The sequence below is a fragment of the Phocoena sinus genome, chromosome 2 (genome assembly GCF_008692025.1).
Source record: "Phocoena sinus isolate mPhoSin1 chromosome 2, mPhoSin1.pri, whole genome shotgun sequence".
Classification (NCBI taxonomy): Eukaryota; Metazoa; Chordata; class Mammalia; order Artiodactyla; family Phocoenidae; genus Phocoena; species Phocoena sinus.
In genome coordinates this window covers 77,545,564-77,569,147 of record NC_045764.1, presented here as the reverse complement: position 1 = coordinate 77,569,147, position 23,584 = coordinate 77,545,564, and the positions used below count along the sequence as shown (strand labels likewise).

The following is a 23,584-nucleotide window of genomic DNA, read 5'->3' as shown; positions in this document are numbered from 1 at the left end:
TGTTTCTCCAGTGCTTTCATGAGATTAATTCATATGGTCAAGGAAATTGAAAGTCAGCAAGTTAGTCTAGTTAGTCTAGATAATCAAAGTTTTGCATGGCAATGGAACTTCTTTCACTCCTCAGCCACCCACCATCAGTGTTATCAACCCTTCCCTCCCTTACCAGTATTATAGTCAAGACATATTTCATATGTTAGCATCAGTTCATAAAAGTTATAATTATTTGAATCATAAACATGAGAAATAAATAGTGATTTACAAAAATAAAAGGGTATGTTGAGATATGTTTTTGTTGAAGTTCGGTGACGTTATCTAACTTACTTATGGTTGAAATAAATCACTGTATGTATGCAAGCCATTAGGAACCAAAATGTGACCTTTAGCTAATTTTCACAGGTGTGAAAAGTAACAACTTTTAAAAGGTAACAACTTTGACAACTTTAAGACCAACAACATTGATCTTATAGCATACTACTTCCCTATTACTAAGTCTTCCCATAAAGTTTTTTGAAGTCTTCTTGATAACTGTGCTTTTCTAAAATGACTCTCCAACCTGGGAATTCCCTGGCGGTCCAGTGGTTGGGACTCAGCACTTCCACTGCTGGGGGCCTGGGTTCAGTCCCTGGTCGGAGAAGTATGATCCCGCAAGCTGCCTGGCGTGGCGTAAAAAAAGCTTTTTAATAAAATGAAATGACTTTCCAACCTGAATATACAACTTTTAGATCTGGCTCTTTGGAAAGAGTTGGTGTGTAAAGGGATTTCCAGTTACAATTTAGTAACATCATACAAATTGGTATAGATATACTCATTTGTAGTCAATGCTTACAATTTAATTGGTGCTCTCTTCTTTTTTAAAAAAAAATGAAAGCTGTTAATGTTTGATGATTATGACCTGTGGAATTTTGTTTTACGTGAGCCTGTCCTAGTATCTGACTTTTTCAACGTATTATACTGTCTGTAAAACCAGTGCTGAGACCCCATATATGCCATAATTTGGGCCTCTTTAAATTTGTTAGAGCTCTAAACTTACTCCGAGCAAGATTATTTCTATTGGATGACACTTTGCACCCACAAGTAGTTTTCCTATTTAAAATATTTGACCACAGTTTCTCCAAATAAGTTGATTTGTCTGCCCTGAGTGGTGAGATGTGAAGATGATTTATGATGCCTGTTATAGGAATGGGATTGTCCTAGAGAGGAGTTCCTAGGAACCGTTGGTGCGTGGATTAAGGAGACTTTTTAAATGTTTAATGGTTAATTATGTAAACTTGAATGAATTTCTGTCACTATTTTTTTTAGCAATATGAAATAAATATAAAGTGTTGCAACAAAACCTTTAGCCAAAATATCAAAATTTATGCATCCAGATATGTTACCTCTTAGGAGGTAAAGTCCACAGATTATTTGGGGGACATTTTTTTAAGAACTTTCAGGAGGGCTTCCCTGGTGGCGCAGTGGTTGGGAGTCCGCCTGCCGATGCAGGGGACGCGGGATCGTGCCCCGGTCCGGGAGGATCCCGCGTGCCGCGGGGCGGCTGGGCCCGTGGGCCATGGCCGCTGAGCCTGCGCGTCCGGAGCCTGTGCTCCGCAACGGGAGAAGCCGCAACGGTGAGGGGCCCACGTACCGCAAAAAAAATAAAAATAAATTAAAAAAAAAAAAAAAAAGAACTTTCAGGGTTTTTTCACTTTCTCCAAGGGTGACGAAATATCCTTTGAAAACAAGTTTGATTTTTTTACAACACTCACACAACATTAGGAGCTAAATTTGGCAAAAATGTAGTTACTCAAACAACTTTCTAAAAGAAATAAGGGGTAACTATTTTTAAAAATCACTTTCTTTTTTTTTTTTTTTTTTTTTTTTTTTTTTGGACTTGAGAGAGCTTTTTTAATGGAGCTTTTTATTAATTAATTTATTTTTGCTGGGTTGGGTCTTCGTTTCTGTGCGAGGGCTTTCTTTAGTCGTGGCATGCGGGGGGCCACTCTTCATCACGGTGCGCAGGCCTCTCACTATCGCGGCCTTTCTTGTTGCGGAGCACAGGCTCCAGACGCGCAGGCTCAGTAGGTGTGGCTCACGGGCCCAGCCGCTCCGCGGCATGTGGGATCCTCCCGGACCGGGGCACGAACCCGTGTCCCCTGCATCGGCAGGCGGACTCTCAACCACTGCGCCACCAGGGAAGCCCCTAAAAATCACTTTCTTTGACTTTTAAAACTATTTTTAGGACTATTCTCTTCAAAAGGTAACAGTTTCCTAAGATTATTTTTAATGAATAAAATTTATTTAGATGGTATATTCTAGAAAGATTGTTTATCAGACTTGACTTTATAGTCACTTCTCTTTTTTTATCACTTCTCTCTTTTGTTCTAGCAATTAGAAATTTAAATTACTTTCAACTAGGATAATAAAGAAATAGGTATGATCTATTTATTCCTCTCATATTAGAATATATATGATACTTTTTAATCCGAGTTTTAAAACTGGGGCTTCTATAGCCTTTATGCAATGGAATAGTTCTAAAATTGATTAAACAGTTTTTCACTCTGAGCCTTAAGGGTGGCAGCTTAGATTATAGAAATAACTCCATGCAAATGGATTTATATTTTTGCTTTTGTCACACTGACATGTGCATATCTTTTGTTTTCTGGTTAGATTTATTCTCCTGACCATACCAGCAGTAGTTTTCCATCAAATCCGTCAACACCAGTTGGATCACCCTCACCTCTCACAGGTAGGCTTTTGTTTTATCTAATTACTTGATAACATGCATAGGGCTACTTGGAAATATTTGAAGTTTATTTTTCAATAAAATATAGTAAAAACTCACACCAAAAAAATCATTTCTATCCTGTAAAAACATGTAAACAGAGCCTTCTCCTGAGTTCATTTTGGAGAATATTGAAGTATTTCCTGTTTGAATTATTTGTTCATATCTTCTCTGATTCTTAAAATAATTTGTGATAATTTCTAAGAACAATTATTATAACAGGATAAAAAATAAGGCTAAGCAATTGGGATGAAGGTAAAATATAGAGAAGGAGATGAATCAAAAATTTTGATAAGCTAACATAGAAAATAAAATAACCTATTTAGAAGTACATATAACTTCTTTCTTCCTTATTCTCTGCATTTTCCACGTACCATGTATAAGACTCAAATGAAAAACTCTGCACTAGTTTGTCTTTATTTTTTAAGTCGACTGAGTTATTATTTCCTACATATATATAAATTCTTGGGGATAATGTAGGTTTTTTTTGCTAAAGAAAAGAACTCTTTGTGAATGTGTATGAATATTGTTAGTGGAGTTAAATAAGTGTTTAGATTTGCATTGCTTTTTTCCTGTTTTTCTTTACAGTAGTTTTAACAAGTTCCAGATACTATCCTACACTATAAATTTGTTGAGATACAACTGTTATTATTGTAAATAGGAATTTTTCGATTTATTAGGAATAAATCAAATTACAAGAAGATGCTTGGATCTGATCTGTTAAGCTATAAAACTTGGAATGTGTTTCCTGAGCAGTGTTTGGAGAAAAACCATGCTAAAGAAGAACTGTATTAGTTCTAAGGAAAAGACATCAGACAACTGTGTAAAAATTGCCATTTTCCTACCACAGTTGACCTCAGAAATGACTCTCTATTCCTGATCAAAGTCACTAGTTCAGTCCATGTAGCGTTGTTGTTGTTGCTGTGAAGCCTTTTTGCATTGTTCAGGGTTTCTGAAAATCAAGGCTCTGGTGTATCAGAGCCCTGACTATCACCTGTGCTCTGTGATTTAGCCTTGTGACTCTGCTAAGAAGCATTCCAATGTGGAAATGATGAACTGCTGGCAGCTGCTTTCAGCTATTAGTGGGTTCTGCCACTTTCTCAGACACCACGGCTTCAGCTGTCTAGTAAAAGTTGAACAGCTGTTCCCCACATAGACAGGACTATGAAAGACCCATTGACTTAAAGTTGTTGTTTAACAGAGGGATGAAATTACAGGAAGAATGATGTAACTTTAACCATACTCACCCTCTTGGCAGAGTTTTACTAAAATTATCAGTGTCATTTTTGCCACAGCCTGTTTCACTTTCTCATCTCAGGTAGCTATATTGGCCCTTACTGTATGTTCCCACTGCCTCTTCTCCTCTGCCCAGCCCAGTAAGATAAAAGTGTCCTTTGGTTTCCATTAACACTGGTTGGGAAGGCAGGCAGCAGAGGAGCTCAGCATCTATGCAAGGACATCAGTAAAATGAAGAATCAGAAACTTAGACGTTTTTCAAAAAATAATGGTCCAAAGTAAAATCTCACATTTCCTCCTCCTTTTTTTTTTTGAATTTGTTTTTTTATTTATTTTTTTAACATCTTTATTTGAGTATAATTGCTTTACAATGATGTGTTAGTTTCTGCTTTATAACGAAGTGAATCAGCTATACGTATACATATATCCCCATATCCCCTCCCTCTTGTGTCTCCCTCCCACCCTCCCTATCCCACCCCTCTAGGTGGTCACAAAGCACCGAGCTGATCTCCCTATGCAATGCAGCTGCTTCCCATTAGCTATCGGTTTTACATTTGGTAGTGTATATATGTCAATGCCACTCTCTCACTTTGTCCCAGCTTACCCTTCCCTTCTCCATTTTTATTTGATGTTTAGTGGATGATATCCTCTTTCCACCTTTAATTCAGCTGATTAATGAAGATGTGTGAAAGGTTAAATTGTGTAATGAAGGTATTAATAAGCTTCTTTTTTCAGTTCTGCAATCATACTCAAAGAAAAATATTTTCATATACTCCTGTTGAAATGGCATCAAAGACTGATTTTATACAGGTGCATCTCTGTGTCTCATCTCCTGTATCTAGTGTTTTCTTCTTATAACCACCCCCACATACACACACACCCTAGGCTGGCAGAGCAGACAGGGAAAGGGAGGAGGAAAAAAGGAAAGCAATGGGCGATAAAGTATTCACAGTTGAAGGAAAAATGAAAAAGAGCAAACCAGAGCTCCTATATAATATGTACAAATTATTTCGTACCTTGTGTGGCAGGAGCCTATCATCTAGAGTAAAAATTCCTACCCCCTATGTGCGCTCTACACTTGCCCTCTTCCTTATGCCTGAGCATCAGTCAGACTCAGGACAGACCTTGTAAGAATAGTTGCACAGGTGCAAAGCAACATAGGCAGTTTCTAAGGCATTCATCGTTCTTGTTTAAATCCTGCTCATTTTCCCTGGGAACTTTTCAGACTAAGAACATAACGTTCCTGCATAGAAAATGCTTACAAGAAAGAAGCTTCTGAGATGATGATATTGTTTTAGTTAGGATACTTTAGGCTGAAAGGAAGAGAAACTCTTGTCTGGACTGGATTGAATAATAAGGGGATTTTGGATATCTTGTATAAAGCCCATAGCAGGGCAAGTTCCTGGGCCAGTCAGGGTTCCTGCTCTATTTCTTTGCAATTCTTTACCTCCTTCTAGAATATCAGTGAATAAAAGTTTAATAATTGCAGTACTCAATAGCAATCTTCAGAACATCCACAATAAAAATAAAGAGGGAGTGGGGGGAGATAGGGGAGAAAGGATTCCTCAGTTTAGGCTCATTTCATCAATGAGATATTTATTTTTATCATCTGTCAGTATGCCTGGTGTTAAAGCAGTTACCTGACTTCAGCAAGTTTACACTTTAGTTGAGAAAATGGAGATAAACACATGAAAATAGAACCGTCAGAATTTACTCTAAACTACAGTTCCTCGGATGTACTTCATGAAGAGAGTATAAAGGAGAAAGAACTTTGAGTATAAAAGAAGAGAGTGTGACAAAGATCAAGATGTAAGAAAGTGCATATGCTGTTCATCCAGAGTCATTGAGATGACTGATTATGAACTCTTTTCACATATTGGAAGTGGAAAGGTTGTCTGGGGCCAGATTGTGGAAAGCAAAGCGTTCAATGCTACGTTTAGGATTATTCAACCTTTTCCAAGTGTGGAGTATCTCATGAAAGTTTGAGTTTAGGGTGAGATTACAAAGGGAAACAGCTAACAAAATAAGAAAATGCACGGTAAATAGTCCTAAGAATTTCTCTCAGCCATGCAAAATGATGTTATCTATTCTCTAAATTTATTAACCAGTTTTATTAGGTGGCATATTACTGAATCCCACTCAGAGTGAGAACAGATCAGAAACACTGGGTGAATTTTAGATTTAGTGATCAAAGAAAGCCTTTCCAGATTTTCTAGCCAAATAATTTGATTCTCTTGTCAGCTAACTTGTTCTCTGGAAATAGTCAATAAATTTTGATATCAAGTACATTTATTATAATCCTTGAATAACAGCTAGCTTTTGGGGGTGGTCACTAAAAAGCTCAGGGCAATTACAAAAATTGTTAACTATATAAAGAGTTGAAAGCTTGCCCTTATCTAACAGAAGGAAGTAGTATAAGCCCAAAACCTCTGTGCATGTCTACCACCAGATAGCAGGTGACAAGGAAGGAAGGGGGGAAATAACCTATTCTCTGGGAAACCCCTTAGGTTTTTAGCGTTTGTACTTTTGTTTTTCCTTATTTGTGTAATGCTGCAGTTGGTGATTACAAGCTAGAGATAAAGATACCAGTATGATTCCAAATTGTATATTTTACTCATGTACTAGTTTTATAAAAAGACAAAGATGCAGATCTGTCTAGTGTCAGAGGTATTCTATAGCATTATGGTCTCTGTCTAGAATTTGAATTCCATTCACAACCCCAGAGTTCTCATCCATAGCTAATAAGCCATCAGTGGGCCAGAATTACAAAAGTCTATGTATCTTTTTTCTTCATTGATTACATGATAGATGTATCATCAGGAAGAAATAATAATAATATCTCATGGTCAAAAAGACCTTTGGGGGCTTCCCTGGTGGCGCAGTGGTTGAGAGTCCGCCTGCTGATGCAGGGGACACGGGTTCGTGCCCAGGTCCAGGAAGATCCCACATGCTGCGGAGCGGCTGGGCCCATGAGCCGTGGCCGCTGAGCCTGCGCGTCCAGAGCCTGTGCTCCACAACAGTGAGAGGCCCGCGTACCGCAAAAAAAAAAAAAAAAAAAAAGACCTTTAGGTTCACAGAGTGAGTGCATTCATATCTTTTACCTCATTCGCTTCATAAAGGCAGAATAAAAACAAAAACTGTGAGTGCCTATTTTTTGTACAGTTACTAGCAATACAGTTATTCCTACAATTACTAGGTTACTCAGCTAAAGTGAACTATAATAGTTCCAATTTACCATAAGTTTTTAGTTTCCTAAATATGGCAAATTAACCTGCAACAACAAGCTCTGGTAGAACATAGTTTAAAATTTCATTTAGCAATAAACAAGACACATTAAGTAAACCTTCTCCAACTTCAGATTTCTAATATATTGATAATTCAGTTTGTCACTGAAGATTTGTTAAGAACAAAACCATATATTTAATTGAACGGTCTTCATTATTTTCTATACATAACTTACTTGCAAATGCACAGTCATGAAATAGTAAAGATTTTCAATCATTTGTTTTGTCTTTTTCTTTTTAAAGCTATTTTGGTTATTTTAAAGCTATTTAAAGCTTTTTTTTTTTTATATTTATTTTATTTATTTATTTTGGCTGTGCCAGGTCTTAGTTGTGGCACGTGGGATCTTTAGTTGCGGCATGCGGACTCTTAGTTTAGGCATGTGAACTCTTAGTTGCAGCATGCATGTGGGATATAGTTCCCTGACCAGTTGAACCCGGGCCCCCTGCATTGGGAGCGTGGAGTCTTACCCACTGGACCACTAGGGAAGTCCCTAAAGCTATTTTAAAACACTGCATTCTCCCCAATACATGAATGAATTAACCCTTTTATTTTTTCTTGGTTTTTTTTTCCCTTTTTATTCTTTCTGTTCTGAACTTGTATCCTTGCTTTTTCTGTCTCCTTTTTTTTTTATTATATTGCCACTTTTCTAAAGTTGAAGAGTAAACAACATTTAACAAAATTTTCATGATGATATTTTCCAAATTAAATAATATGTTTTGGTGTAAATTATGTTGGGAAAACTTTTAGCAGATAATCCTAAATGTATTTGCAATCATTTGAAATTGGTACATTTGTGCATTACTGGAGGCACAAGTTAACATGACCCTTTAGAAAGCAGTTTTGGCCTTATGAATTAAGGATCATAAATATGTTCATACCTTTTAACTTAGAAGTGCTATTTATCCTTAGACATACTCCCCAAAAGAAAAAACACAGTATTACCATTCATAATATAGTGATATTCAGTTACTATTCATAATAGCCAAATGAAAGCAACCAAAACGTCTAGCAGTGAGGTAGCGGTGGTTAAGCAAATTATGATATAGAGAATCAGGTGAATATTAATGTAAGTCATTAATAGCATGATCATAAAGACTAAAAATATGGGGGAGGGACAGAATTTTAAATTATGCATATTTTAAGTACATTTTCTCAAGATATGTGTGCATTTGGACAGAGTGTGAAGAACATGCAAACATAAATGTAGTTTCAAAGTATAGTTTTTTTCTCAACTCCCTACACAGTTATATTAATAATGAAAAAAAATTTAATATGTTGGGTTTATCAGTAGCCAGTAACATGCTGAAGACTGAACAAAAATTTTCACATAAATTTATGCACACTTACAATATATCTTTACCCCTTCCTTTAGAACATTATCAAGATCACTGAGTTAACCAAGGTGTGTGTGTGCTTTTGGGTTTTGTTTTAACAGGTACCAGTCAGTGGCCCAGACCTGGAGGACAAGCGCCTTCATCCCCAAGCTATGAAAACTCTCTCCACTCCCTGGTAAGAGCCTCTGAGAAACGTACAAGGTCTCTTTTATCTAATAGTGTGGAGTTCTTTTTTTTTTTTTTTTCCAGAAAATCTTGAGTAACAATGAAAAAACAGTAGGATAGCATTACACACGAATTCTTTGCTAACAAATGGCCTGATTTAGTTGAACTATATAAGACACATTGGGTGTGCCTTTTACCATCTGTTCTTTGGGACATCAGGCTTCTGGTCTCAGGACAGCTGGTATTAAAATAGTGTTATGGGATTTTTGTTTCTTTGACAGATCTAGGTTTTAATTTTACTATAATTTTATGTTTACATGTAAAGGAAATTTAAAGAAGAAAAAAAAAACACACAGACCAAGTAAGAGAAAATTAGTCCAGCATTGCAAAATGGTTGTATTTTACTCTTTCTCATATGATGATATTGTGTATAATTTATTTACATTTCTGTTAAAATTTTTAAATGTAGCATCAATTATTTTTGTCAGGAAGAGTATTGTTACCCATGTTTTCTTTTTTAAAAAAGAATGTATTATGTAAATTGTACAAGCAAAACCGTTGACAAACAAAGCAGTAGAATAAAGGAGCCTGTCTAGGTATTGAGAGTGAAGAATTTGTGGTATGGTGTTAACTACTGTTGCCTTTCTATGCTTACCACAGAATTACGAAGCATTATAAAAACAAAATAAGGATGACTTAATGGAATGTTAAGTCATGCTATCATTCAGTAATTCCAGGTTGCAAATAGAAAAGTTCTTTTTCTGTGACTAACAGAACATTTAAATTAAAGGAAAGTTTTCTTCTCACATATAAGCAAATATAAGCAATGTGTGCTACTTAGATGCTAACCTTATAACTTTGCTGTTAAATCCCAGCCTTCTCATACCTTAATACAAGTAGATCTTGCAGGTCTCCGCGTTAACTTTACTAACATGTTATGCTGACATGCACATCAGCTATTTCCTCATCTCTTTTGGAGTTAATCTTAACCTGTGCTTTGCCTCCTGTTCTGTCTTGACTTTGCCAGAAAAATCGAGTTGAGCAGCAACTTCACGAGCATTTGCAAGATGCAATGTCCTTCTTAAAGGATGTCTGTGAGGTACTATTTCTTTTAGATGGTGCCTTTTTTGTGTTTCAATTAATTACACTTCCTATTATCCGTTTAAAATCATCAAGCCTGTACAGACTCCAGAGTCTTTTAAAATCAAACAATGACTATTTTCGTTTTTGTAACAATATGTAAAAATAGGCTTTTGTTGAGTGTGATTCTTTTTAAAAGAGCTCTACTGGCATGTGCTTTTATTTTCTTAAATTCTAATATGTTTGTGTATGGGGCATGTGTATATTCACAAACAGATAATATCATTTCATCAGTTTTGTGAAAGAGCACATTTGGATGTGGTCACCATTTCAGATAGGTATTATAAATATTCACTTAAAACAAATTACAACTTAAATTTGTTGGATTTGAAGACCCTCCCCCAAATTGCCCTCATTTCAAAGATCAGTGTTAAAGTACAGGTTATCTTTTTTATCAATGATAATTGAGTATCAGACACAGTAGAGTAGCCTTCAGCTTTTGTAGAAGCTAAAAGAAATAACCTCATGCTAGATTGGTAAATAGATTTTATGAAGCAGTGATTTGCTTCTGAAGCTTTGTTAATTTAGCATAGTCTACAAATATCCTTTCTTTAATTGTTGATTCGTAGTACAGGTAGTTTCTTTTGAAGCTACTTGATATTGCATATTCACTTGCTGCCTTCCCTATATCCCAAAGTAGGAAACATAGCAGTTTAATGAATTTAATAGATAACATCAGTAACCTCCATGTCTTTTTTCAATCCCTACAGCAATCTCGAATGGAGGATCGTTTGGACAGACTGGATGATGCTATCCATGTGCTGCGGAACCATGCCGTGGGACCTTCCACCAGTTTGCCTGCTGGTCACAGTGATATACACAGTTTATTGGGACCATCCCATAATGCACCAATTGGAAGCCTCAATTCAAACTATGGTGGATCAAGCCTTGTTACAAGCAGTCGACCCGCTTCAATGGTAAAATAGTGCTCATCCTTTTGGAAATAACTTCTAAAGCATATTGTCCTACATGTTTTTCATGAAATCTTTCAGGGAGAGAGGTTCCTTCTTTCTGTAAGGAAGGAAGGTAGAGTGGCTTTTAAGAATTTCTTTTACTGTCTTGGGCAGGGTCATTGGCTGAGCATTGGCCCTTAAAATCCTACCATAACCATGTGCAAAAAGCAGAAACTTTCTACAGAGATCATTTTAGCTTAAACTTGGATTTTTTTTCCAGATATGTAATAATTATCAGAACAGTTTTTGCCTTGAAACAGTTGTAGAAAGTCTTAGTATCAAAAGCAATAAAGCAAGACTGAATTTCAAGGGTTCTGGTCTAGAAAAGCTATTTATTATAATTTGGAACCAGCCTTCAATAGTAGAACGAATGTAATATTATTTGTACAGGTCCAAATTTAAGCTTTATTCCCAAATGAAGGAAAAATGTTGGGGTAGTTTTAAGAATGACTGTAATTTAAGTGACAAAGAAAGGAAACAATTTTAGATTAATCCCTGAAGAGAGTAAAATCGTTCAATCCCTTTTTTTTTTTAATGTGGTAGTTCTTTAAAGGAGGAAAAAAATAAAATTCTGCAGCCACGCACATCAAAAATTCTGTGTCGAATGTCTTACATTGTTTTTTATACAAATTATGTTTTAAAGGAATGAAGCTCGTTTTGAATCTGCTATTTAACTGAAACCATGTGTTTGCATGTTTATGGCATGGTTTTTAAGATTCATTGCATGCCATGAAATATTCTCCTATGAAACAGATTTCTAGCTGTAAGCCGTGTGATCAAGGCTAAAACTCACCTATCATCGCAATAATTAGGTGCCCCAAATGCTGAAGTCTTGTGTTCTGTAAAATAGGATTGGTTCCAGATTTTCACATTCACATTCATATATCAGACAGCCATTTATATTCATTCTGGAGTTGCTGAAGTAAACATCAAACAAGGCTGCCTGGTTTCCTAAGAACAGTGTTTTCAGCAGCATAGGTGACAATGCCCACATGTCTTAACAACCAGTTTTTTGTTTTTGTTTTTTAATATCAGAAGATCTTGAAATTAAGACTCCTTTTAAATTAGCTTTTGTTGCTATTGATAAACTAATAAATGTGAAAGCATCTTTAAATTACTGAATTCCTAGAAATAAAAGGGAATATTGTAATCACTATTAGTGGTAGTAATAAAATAATTTTAACAGAATAATAAGATAGCATTTGTTGCAAGTATAAATTATTACTTTGCTGAAATACTGTTTATCCTTATTTAGAAGAATGACTTGAAAATCAGTATGTTTGAATCCTAAGCTTGTCTCAGCCTTCAGTATTTGCAATTCTTAGTCCTCACCTCTTAATCGTTTCTTAATTCTTCATTGTTAATAGCCCACTGCTCCTTTTTCCAGTTTATCTGCTGCAATATATGATATATCTCTGGCTCCTCCCACATAAATATAGAATTTATATGAAATGGAACTTCTATCTTTGGGAGGTTGTTTTTACCAACTTTGGATATAAGTTGGAAAATAGATTTTTCAGAATCCAGTCCTCCAAAGCCATGTAAAAACCTAGTGCATTTTAAAAGAACTTGTTGAGGGAAAAATTGTTTCTAATATTAGATACTGCCCTGAAGCTTTTAGTTAAGAAAGTGGCTTCCATTATATTCACTAGGAATATGCTGCCTACTTCAGAGCTGCCAGAGATATTCTTTAAAAAGGAAAAGGACTTCCCCGGTGGCGCAGTGGTTGAGAGTCCGCCTGCCGATGCAGGGGACGCAGGTTCGTGCCCCGGTCTGGGAGGATCCCACATGCCGCGGAGCGGCTGGGCCCATGAGCCATGGCCGCTGGGCCTGCAAGTCCGGAGCCTGTGCTCCGTGGCAGGAGAGGCCACAGCAGTGAGAGGCCCGCGTACCGCAAAAATAAAAGGAAAATAATTCAAGGTAATCAAGAAAAAGAGAGTTCTGAAACATGAGGTGAGTCTGGCTTAGTCTGAGAAGCAGCATCAGTGCTGCAGCAACTAAGCCCAGGCTATTGCTGAGTTTGTCTATCAGGGTCTTCCTTCAGTTTTTATAACCTTCTTAGAGGACACAGCTGAGAAAAGTCTGCCAGACATCATCTATTATATCCACCTCTTCCCCAATCACTAATGGAGGTGGAGATGCAGATGTTTCTGCCAGGCTTACCCTCAAAAGTTATTAACTGACAAAAGCTAAGAATGTCAGGTGAGTTAGTATTCAGCTCCCATCCTTCTGAAATGAACTTCTTAGCTGTGAGTACTCAGTTCTCAGTTTCAGCAGAAAGGCCAAAGAATGGAATGAAATGAAGATCACAGTCAGCCAGTGACTGTCCCAGCTAAGTCTTAGGCATATTGTTGAGGAAAACTCTTATCCTGGTGGCTGTTATTCATGTCTGAGGGCTTGCATCAGTACTGCCAGGAGCCTTGCTTACATGCTTTGTACCTACTTATGTGGAATCAACTCTTTTCATACTCTTGGAGGGTGTGTGATTTGGGGGACATCTTGTAACTATTGCCAGCCATCTTTAAGAGTTAATCTGCTTTTATTATCTCACCCCCATGTTTTCTAACTGATAATGACTAAGAAATAACACAATTTTACATTCTGGAATCACTTTTCTTTTTTTGTCTTGTTTAACTTTCTGGTAGTTTATATACTTTTCCTCTGCATTAACATAAATTAGTATTTTTTAGGCCCCTAAAAATGGAGGTTACATGGCCATTATTACAAAGTAACCACAGAAATATCAGTTTATCAGCAATTCTATATCGCCATTTAGAATTCGTACGGTCAGTTTCCTCTCAAAAATATTTAAATTTCATCATTTCATTTATTTTTCTGCAGAGAGTAAAACTGGTCTAGTAAACATAAATACCATTCCAGGAAGTCCACAGAACATTCAGATAAAATTTTTGATGTAATGGATTTTTGTGGGCATTTACTAGAGGTCACCATCCTAATTCCAAGTTTTAAATATGATGTTACTTTCTCTCCTAGAATTTAAAGGAGAAGAATCAGCATACTTTTTTTGTAAAAGGCCAGACAGTAAATATTTTCAGCTTTGCAGGCTATATGGTCTCTGGCACAACTACTTACCTCTGATTTGGTAACATGAAAGCAGCCATAGCTGTTATGAAAACAAATCAGTGTGGCTGTGTTTTAATAAAACTTTATTTGTAAAAAAGAGCCTCCTTTACTAGTAAAACAAAATAAATAAATAACAGGACCAGATTTGGCTCACAGGCATACTCTGCCAATCCCTGATTTAGAACAAAATTAGCTTCCCAGTGCAGGAAATGAGAGTTAGCAAGTTTTGTTTTTGGGGGGTTTTTTGTTTGTTTGTTTTTTGGGGTTTTTTTCTTTTATTTTTTTGGAGCCTATAACATTTTGCTTATTTTGTTTTAATGAGTAGTTTGGGAGTTCTGTTGAAGTAGTTGGAATATTTGAGGTGAGCCAGAATGCACTGGGAGTAGAAGAATAAGAGTTGATGGCAGGATAAAAGTAATACAGAGAGCTCTGCTCTCAGCCTTCAGTGCTATCAAGGTAACTTATGGTGTGAAGTCTACATGGGCAGGTTAACCAAAATAGTCTCCTTGATCAAGGAAATAGCTTTGTTGCTGAAAACATTTCTCTACATTATTTTCAGTTATAACAAGATTATGCTAGTAAGATCATCTACAGCTGATCTACTGATTTGTAGATCCATCTTCTTATAGATGAAATAATTACTATTTTTTGTTATTCCAGAAAACAATTTTTATATTTCACACAAAGGTAATAAGACTACCACCTGCCAAAAATATTAATAGGAGTCAATATCAAAAGACTTATTTGACTGTTGTTTCTTTTAACTGAACAAACTTGACTAGCATCAAAGGTTAGGATTAAATGAGGTTTCAACCACAGAAAGCTTTTAACATATTTTAGCTATCTAATATACACAAAAATTAAATTTCCTGGGCTTCCCTGGTGGCGCAGTGGTTGAGAGTCCGCCTGCCGATGCAGGGGACACGGGTTTGTGCCCTGGTCCGGGAGGATCCCCCATGCCCTAGAGTGGCTAGGCCCGTGAGCCATGGTCACTGAGCCTGCGCGTCCAGAGCCTGTGCTCCGCAACGGGAGAGGCCACAACAGTGAGAGAGGCCCGCGTACTGCAAAAAAAAAAAAAAAAAAAAAATTAGATTTCCTGAAGATTATTATATCAGAAAAAGAGACGAGGAAGTGGGTAATTACTACTCCTTCTCATATAATTAGTGTAGCTAGCCTGCCCTAGTTTTAACATTTGCTCTTACTTTTGAATAGGGTTAACATTTTCATTTACTTAATTTCCTATTCCCTTTCAATATTTTGGATAGTTTCTCCATATTTTCTTAATGCAAATTAAAACTTAAGGCTTTATCAGACACTATTATTAGGATGTGATTGATGTATCGTTTAAATTTTAAAACACAAAATCAGGATTTTTAGAACTATTGAAATGTCAGCATTGGACAGACTATAGTTTTGCTCCCATTTATTTAATGTAAGAACAAACTCGGAATAAACTGCTGACAGCAAAAAAATAATGTTATTAAGTGGAAAACTGAAAAGGAATGAGACTCATTAATTTCATTTAGGCATTACAAAGAGGTTTCAGCAATATAAAGTTATTTTACATCACATCAGTTTATGGCTGTAATATCTAAAATACCAAGGCCTGATGAGATAGCTCTGTAATGGCACTTTTATCTTTAACACAAAGTGCTCAGTTATTGTTCAGACAGTGATTTCAACTTCAAACTAAGTTAGATTAGAAGCTTTTGTGTTAATGGAAGACTGATGCAAATCTTTAAAAGTTTCTCATTTATGATACAGGATAAAATTACATCCAGGAGGTCTTTTGATTTCTTTGTTACAAGTCCTGAGGAAATTTAACTCAGGCATGTCTTTTGCCCAGGGGGGGGGGGGGGGGGGGGGATTGCTTGGGTTTTTTGTTGTTTAAGCTATGGTTGGAGATGTGTGTCTTGTATGAGAGCAAATAATGTTCAGTTGTAGAGCTTAAAGCGACCTTATATAATGATTTGAAATATAAATCATGTCTGTTTTCTAAATCCTAAAGCAGTTAGAGAAACTATATTTTTCCTAGTTCTAAAAGATTTAAGATTCAGTTATTAAAGACTAACAGGCAAATAGAGTAATATTTTATTCAAAATTTTAGCACTTTTTGTCACTTTATCAGAGTAAATTTGGAATCATTTTAACCTTATATTTAGACAGTAATTTTGTTAGTATAGGTTTGTATACAGTAGAAATGGTATGTGTAGGTTTCTGCTAAACTGAAGTTTATTTTTTAACTGTATTTTACTTTTTCTAACCAATTTTTTTCCCAAATGGGCAACTTAAATTTTTTAAAATTTTGTTTAAACCATATTATAGTGCTTTTAAAGGGTTTTGATACAATTTTTTTAACTCAAAATTGTTTAACTGTCAAGTTTTTTAAGTCTGAAATCCATACAGATTATATATTTTTGGAAATATTATTCAAAAGGAATCATAACAACTGGAATTCTTCCAAGTTTTAGCATGAAACCTTCTTTGGGTAAAACAAAATATTTACAGTACATAAAGATCCTTTATTCAGTCTGTAGATTAATAGTGATTAATTTAAATCATTAGTACTCAGTGAATAGTACAAATTGAACAAATTATTAGAATAGAATTCAAAATCAGCGAGGAGTTCATACTGAGTAGTTTTCGGTCTGTCCCTTAATTCACAAGACCTCTTATTCATCAACTAATTAGATTTAGCATTTTTCCATTGTGGGTGTTGAAGCCATTGGCCAAGTTAAATGAAAACAAGTCCCTTGTTGGATGCTCCCACAAAAATAAGGCCATAGGTAGATTGTAAAGATTCAGAATGCAAGATGATGTCATTTAATGGAATGGGCCGTTTATTCTGAAACGGAGCTCTTCATAATTGAAATTTAGAGCATAGCAGGCCTAGGGGTTTTCCTTCCCCTGCTAGTCCCCCGATAGAAGCATTCTGTCAGCTGTATGCTAACGAGATGAACAATTAAACAAGGTCCTATCTGGCTGGCCTCACAGGCTCTGAGCTCAGACAAAGAACTGTTTATACACCTGTTACGTATGTGGACAGAGCCATTTTAACGGGTAGCTTCAGATTAAAGGAAGGACCTGGGAGCCAGGGTGAGCAAGGGTTAAAGAAAACTATAAGAACTGTGAACGTCAAATTCTCCAGAAAATATATGAGGGCCATTTGCAAGGGGAATCAAGTTACAAAGAAAAAGTTCCTGCTAACTTCATTAACATGAAAAACTCCAGACTTGAAACTTTTTGCTAGTCTGATGCCATTTTTGAAAGGCTTAATTTTGTTCAAGGTTGGTGTGAGAAAATACTTAGTTTGTAGTATTCTATAAAGACAAAGATATTCACTGACATTTTATATCGCAAAACAAATTGAGCAACCTTTCTGATTTTCCTTCAGGGAAAAGCAAAATCCTTAAGATCTATTGTTTAGATAATGATCCTTTGTCTTCCAAGCCTTTCATCAGAAAAGAGGTGATAGAACATTTTTATTAGTTGAGATTCAGAAAAATCAAAGAATTATTTATACTCATGAAATAAAAGAATAAGAATTTCACAGATGCATCATCACTTATCAATCATATGAGTGAAATTCAGTTTGCTACTGTTCAATGGTATTATCTGACAGAGCTATAAAATGGGTTTCACAGGTACAATATGTAGTAAATAAACATGTTTAAAAGTTTAAATTTTAGGGCTTCCCTGGTGGTGCAGTGGTTAAGAACCTGCCTGCCAATGCAGGGGATACAGGTTCGAGCCCTGGCCCAGGAGGATCCCACATGCCACGGAGCAACTAAGCCCGTGTGCCACAACTATTGAGCCTGCGCTCTAGAGCCTGCAATCCACAACTACTGAGCCCACGTGCCACAGCTACTGAAGCCTACGTGCCTAGAGCCCGTGCTCCACAGCAAGAGAAGCCACGACAATGAGAAGCCCGCGCACCGCAACAAAGAGTAGCTCCCGCTCACCCCAACTAGAGAAAGCCCGCACACAGCAACGAAGACCCAACGCAGCCAATAAATAAATAAATAATTTTTTTTTTTTTTAAAGTTTAAATTTTAAAAGGCTATTTATTTTTCATTTACTTGGTGTGATAGCTCAAAATACTAGATAAGAGCAAAATTGGCATATATTACCAAACATCGTGGGAAGTTTTAAGTCCACATTATAAACACAGACATAAAAATCTTAGCTTTGGGGCTTCCCTGGTGGCGCAGTGGTTGAGAATCTGCCTGCTAATGCAGGGGACACGGGTTCGAGCCCTGGTCTGGGAGGATTCCACATGCTGCGGAGCAACTAGGCCCACGAGCCACAACTACTGAGCCTGTGCGTCTGGATCCTGTGCTCCGCAAAAAGAGAGGCCGCGATAGTGAGAGGCCTGCGCACCATGATGAAGAGTGGCCCCCGCTTGCCACAACTAGAGAAAGCCCTCGCACAGAAACGAAGACCCAACACAGCAAAAATAAATGAATTAATAAACTCCTACCCCCAACATCTTCTTACAAAAAAAAAAAAACTCTTACCTTTTACTTCATCCTGCAGTGATTTCCTCAGCCAGTCAAAATTATTCTAGTAATATATTATCTTTAAAATAGGCCTAGACTCCTAAGGTCCCAAAGAATTTGTAACTATTTGTTGTATTTTACCCTATTTTTATAAAATGCAATTTTTGAACTGACCTTCCTCTCAGATCATTAGATCATTGAGTAGTTCATAGCTAGCAAGAAAGCACCCTATGTGTTATGAATAAACATGACCAGGATTCCCTAGAGATAGGATATCATAAACTATTTTAAAAACAATTTCCTCTTTCGGGCTTCCCTGGTGGCGCAGTGGTTGAGAGTCCGCCTGCCAATGCAGGGGACACGGGTTCGTGCCCCGGTCCGGGAAGATCCCACATGCCGCGGAGCGGCTGGGCCCATGAGCCATGGCCGCTGAGCCTGCGCGTCCGGAGCCTATGCTCCGCAACGTGAGAGGCCACAACGGTGAGAGGCCCACATACTGCAAAAAATAAAAGTAAAGAAATAATTTCCTCTCTCGGGCTTCCCTGGTGGCGCAGTGGTTGAGAGTCCGCCTGCCGATGCAGGGGACATGAGTTCGTGCCCCGGTCTGGGAAGATCCCACATGCCGCAGAGCGGCTGGGCCCGTGAGCCATGGCCGCTGAGCCTGCGCGTCCAGAGCCTGTGCTCCGCAACAGGAGAGGCCACAACAGTGAGAGGCCCGCGTACCGCAAAAAAATAAAATAAATAATAATTTCCCCTCTCGAATGTAATTTTCATAGTCCACTTCTTCACTTGGTGTTAGATTTAGTTCTTCAGGTTTTTCTCAAGATTTTTTACTGGGGGCGGGTTGCGGTTCAGGGCAGAAGTAAAGGTTAAGGGTCTAAGGGAAAATTTCCAAAATGATAATGGAATAGAAGGCTGTCTTGATTTCTGTGGTCCCTTTCCCAGCTTTAAGATTTTATGATTCTAATGCATGATGAAATTATGTGGTTTAGAAAACGGGTATGGTCAATGCTGGATCATCCAGGGGAGTAGTGACACGGCTAATTCTCAGCAATGACTAATCCTCAAATAATTTAAAAAGTAAAAAAAAAAAAAAAAAAAAAAAGTAGCTATGGAATACATTGAATGGGTTTTTCAAAACTACATTAAAGATAAGAATAAAGATAGGGGCTTCCCTGGTGGCACAGTGGTTGAGAGTCCGCCTGCCGATGCAGGGGATGCGGGTTCGTGCCCCGGTCTGGGAGGATCCCACATGCCGCGGAGTGGCTGGGCCCGTGACCCATGGCCACTGGGCCTGCGCGTCTGGAGCCTGTGCTCCGCAACAGGAGAGGCCACAACAGTGAGAGGCCCGCGTACCACCAAAAAAAAAAAAAAAAAAAAAAAGAATAAAGATAGAGGACAGACATTTCTTAAAAAGTTGGGTGGAAGACCTGGTATGTTCTAATCAGATCCACTACCAATAGCCTGCATTGCCTGAAACTTTGCTTTGGTTTCTTTTGTTTGGCTCACAGGAAACCAAAGGATAAACTTGCATAGGGGTATTTATACCTCTTAGGGTAAAATCCATACAAAGTCATGAAAGATAAAAGCTATATTAATTACTCAAGAGGGATTCAAAGCATGGCATTTTACTGGGATTGAAGGATTTGTTGAAAAACAGTGGTTCTCATGTATAACTCCAGGCAATAAACCTATTTAATTAAAGGATTAATCTTCTAATTGCCACATCTGCTGTTGTTCTAATAAAAAAAAAACTGGTTCATTTGTAACCCGTTTTTCTAAAAATACTGCAGTAGCTAAAAACACTTGGTAGTGTTTGCATGCCTTCTCAGTTCAAGTTAACTGTGACTTGTCTAAATCTGATTAAAACTGAGAATAAAAATGTATGGCTTTTTGTTGCCTGGCAATGTAGAACTTTTATTTTAAGTTATTTTAATTTTGTATTGCTTTTGCTGCTCTTAAAATTTTTGAGGAGAAGCAATTAGAGGAAGAAAAAACAAGACACTGTGTAAGAAAAGGATATGCTAAAGTATAGATAAATGATATTATTACTTGGAACAAAGCAGTATTTTGCTAAATGCAAATTCATGGATACTTTAACATTTTTAGGTAGTATATGGAATAGGTTTTCAGATTGATTGATACACAATAGAGGCTATAATATGTAGTGCTGTATGGATTATAGAGTGCTTTTTGTCTATTAGCTCATTTGCTTCTCACAGCAACCCTCTGGGATATAAAATTTGAAAGCTGGAATTTTTAAAAATATTTTTATTCAGAAACAGTACTACTGTCGAGTCTTTTACAATCCAAAAACCAGAAAAGTGGCTTCCAAAAAATGTTGCTAAATTTAGATGAGTGATAGCTGTTTTCTCTATTAAACCCAGTGAAAGAATTTGAACAATTACTGCACCATGAACATTTTTTTTTTTTTTTTAACTTTAGGTCGGAACTCATCGAGAAGACTCTGTCAGTCTCAATGGCAATCATTCAGTCCTGTCTAGTACGGTCACTGCTTCAAGCACAGACTTGAACCATAAAACACAAGAAAATTATAGAGGTAACTATATAGTTCGTTTACAGCAGTTGTACATACAGAGGTATCATTTTGGAGTACTGTCACCTTCTTCACAGTCAGATTGACATCTGTGAATCAAAAGTCATCTTAGGGGCTTCCCTGGTGGCGCAGCGGTTGGGGTCTGCCTGCCGATGCGGGGGACACGGGTTTGTGCCCCGGTCTGGGAGGATCCCACGTGCCGCGGAGCGGCTGGGCCCGTGGGCCATGGCCCCTGAGCCTGCGCATCCGGAGCCTGTGCTCCGCGGCGGGAGAGGCCACAACAGTGAGAGGCCCGCGTACAGAAAAAAAAAAAAGTCATCTTAAGTGGTAGAATTCCAAGTAGTAGTAGTACTACTGCGTGAATATACAGGGTCAATATTTAGGGTTCCAATTGGTCCATTTAGCTGGGCCAATTACAGATATTTATTGATGGATGGAACCCTGTGCAAACCGTTGTTCAGTGTTTACTGGTCATCATCTTACCAGCTCCTACATCTGTCCTCTTTCTTTTTTTTTTTTTCTTTTTTGGCTGCACTGTGTGGCATGTGGGATCTTAGTTCCCTGACCAGGGATTGAACCCGCACCCCCTTCAGTAGAAGTGCAGAGTCTTAACCACTGGACTGCCAGGGAAGTCCCTGTCCTGTCTCTTTCTAAATCACTTCCCCTCATGGCTGAGTCTTCATTGTCCCTAGAGGAATTGAGAAAGACATTTCTGAGTATGTTTAGAGCTCTGAGTGATAGTAGCTGTTGTTTAGAAGATTATAATTTAATTGGAGAGACAGACAATTCTTATAAAAAGCAAATTGTTGTCAATGTTATAACAGACCTTATAAATAAGTACAAATATATAGGTGGTATTAAGACCACCAAGATAAAGTTTTCCCAGTTGTATTTAACCATGATGCCTGTTTTATTGTGTTTGTCCAGGAAAATGTTAAAGCTTATTTCGTTTAACTTGACAGCATCTTAGAAGTTTTTAAAATGCATCATGTTTCTCCTACCTTGTTTGATTGTTAAATGTGCCTGAAAATGAGCATTGGACTCACCATCAGGGTCAGGCTTGTTTTTTTTTAAATACAGGTGCTTTAAAAAGCAATTTTTTCTAAGGTTTGTGGACATGCTGTTTCCAGCTCTGAATAGTTTACTTTTTTACATCTTCAGATTTCTATAGTAGCTCTATAACAACTAAGGATATTTACCAGCAAGAAAGCTTTTTACTGTCTTAATTGTAATTCATAAATGAGTCTGGACATTTATTCTGTTTCTTTGCCTCTTTATTAGGTGGCTTGCAAAGTCAGTCTGGAACTGTTGTTCCCACAGAAATCAAGACTGAAAACAAAGAGAAAGATGAAAACCTTCATGAACCTCCTTCATCAGATGACATGAAATCAGATGATGAATCCTCCCAAAAAGATATCAAAGTTTCATCTAGAGGCAGAACAAGGTATTTGTTAGCATCCAGGTATTAAATTTCACTCATTTGCCATGGGTGAAGATACTTGGAAAATTGAAGTGTATCGTGCATTTAAGTGTCAGCTGTGTTCTAGATACTGTGTTGGGACTTTTATGTGTTATCTCATTTAATCCTCATAGCATCCATAAAAGGGAGGCGTATGAAGCTGACTCTAAATTTATGTTTTCCATGTTTCCCACAATATTTTAGGGTCTACATACAAAAAAGAATTACTTCTCTCCCATCAGTGCTTATAGTCTGTAAGACAGCTAGAGAACAAAATAGCTAAAACAAGTTAAATTGTACAAGTATAGGTATCTAGATATAACCCATCAGTAAATATTCAAATACATTATTTTAAGGCTAAGTATATGGTAAGACTCTTGTATGATTTAAACCAGGGGCTGGCAAACTATGGCCCATGGGCCATATCTAGTTCATTGACTGTTTTTATAAATAAAGTTTTTTTGGAACACCACTACACACCATTCATCTACATATTGTCTGTGGCTGCTCTCACAGTGCAGTGGCAGATTTGTGCAGTTGCAACATAGGTTGGATGACCCACAAAGCCGAAAATATTTACTTTCTGGCTCTTTATAGAAGATATTTGCAACTTACGTTTTAAACAATACTTTGAAAGAGTATGGAAAAGGAAGTACTCCACATGCGTTGATGTTGTCGGGGAAGGTTTTCTAGAAACTGGACTTGACTTTGCTTTGAAATATGGATATTGACACATAATACATTAGTTTTCAAATTATTTCCAGATTCTTCCATCAGATTTTTCTTCTAGTTCTACATTAAAGGTAGGTAATTTGATATATTCGTGGTACGTCCTATTTCTTTTTTTTTTTTTTTTTTTTTTGCGGTACGTGGGCCTCTCACTGTTGTGGCCTCTCCCACTGCGGAGCACAGGCTCTGGACGCGCAGGCTCAGCGGCCATGGCTCACGGGCCCAGCCGCTCCGCAGCATGTGGGATCTTCCCAGACCGGGGCACGAACCTGCGTCCCCTGCATCGGCAGACGGACTCTCAACCACTGCGCCACCAGGGAAGCCCCGTCCTATTTCTTGGTATATATCCATTTATCAGTAGTATGTATATATCACGTATAGA

The 23,584-nt window shown here is 37.4% G+C and overlaps 1 protein-coding gene across 1 annotated transcript in view; it reads left to right on the top strand.

The window, feature by feature from the left end:
• TCF12 (transcription factor 12) overlaps positions 1-23,584 on the top strand; it is a 393,445-nt gene that overhangs the window by 351,017 nt on the left and 18,844 nt on the right. The window contains 6 exon segments of the mRNA XM_032621190.1: positions 2,647-2,725; positions 8,718-8,791; positions 9,809-9,880; positions 10,632-10,838; positions 20,903-21,017; positions 22,296-22,458. Coding sequence (XP_032477081.1) covers positions 2,647-2,725; positions 8,718-8,791; positions 9,809-9,880; positions 10,632-10,838; positions 20,903-21,017; positions 22,296-22,458 — 710 coding nt within the window.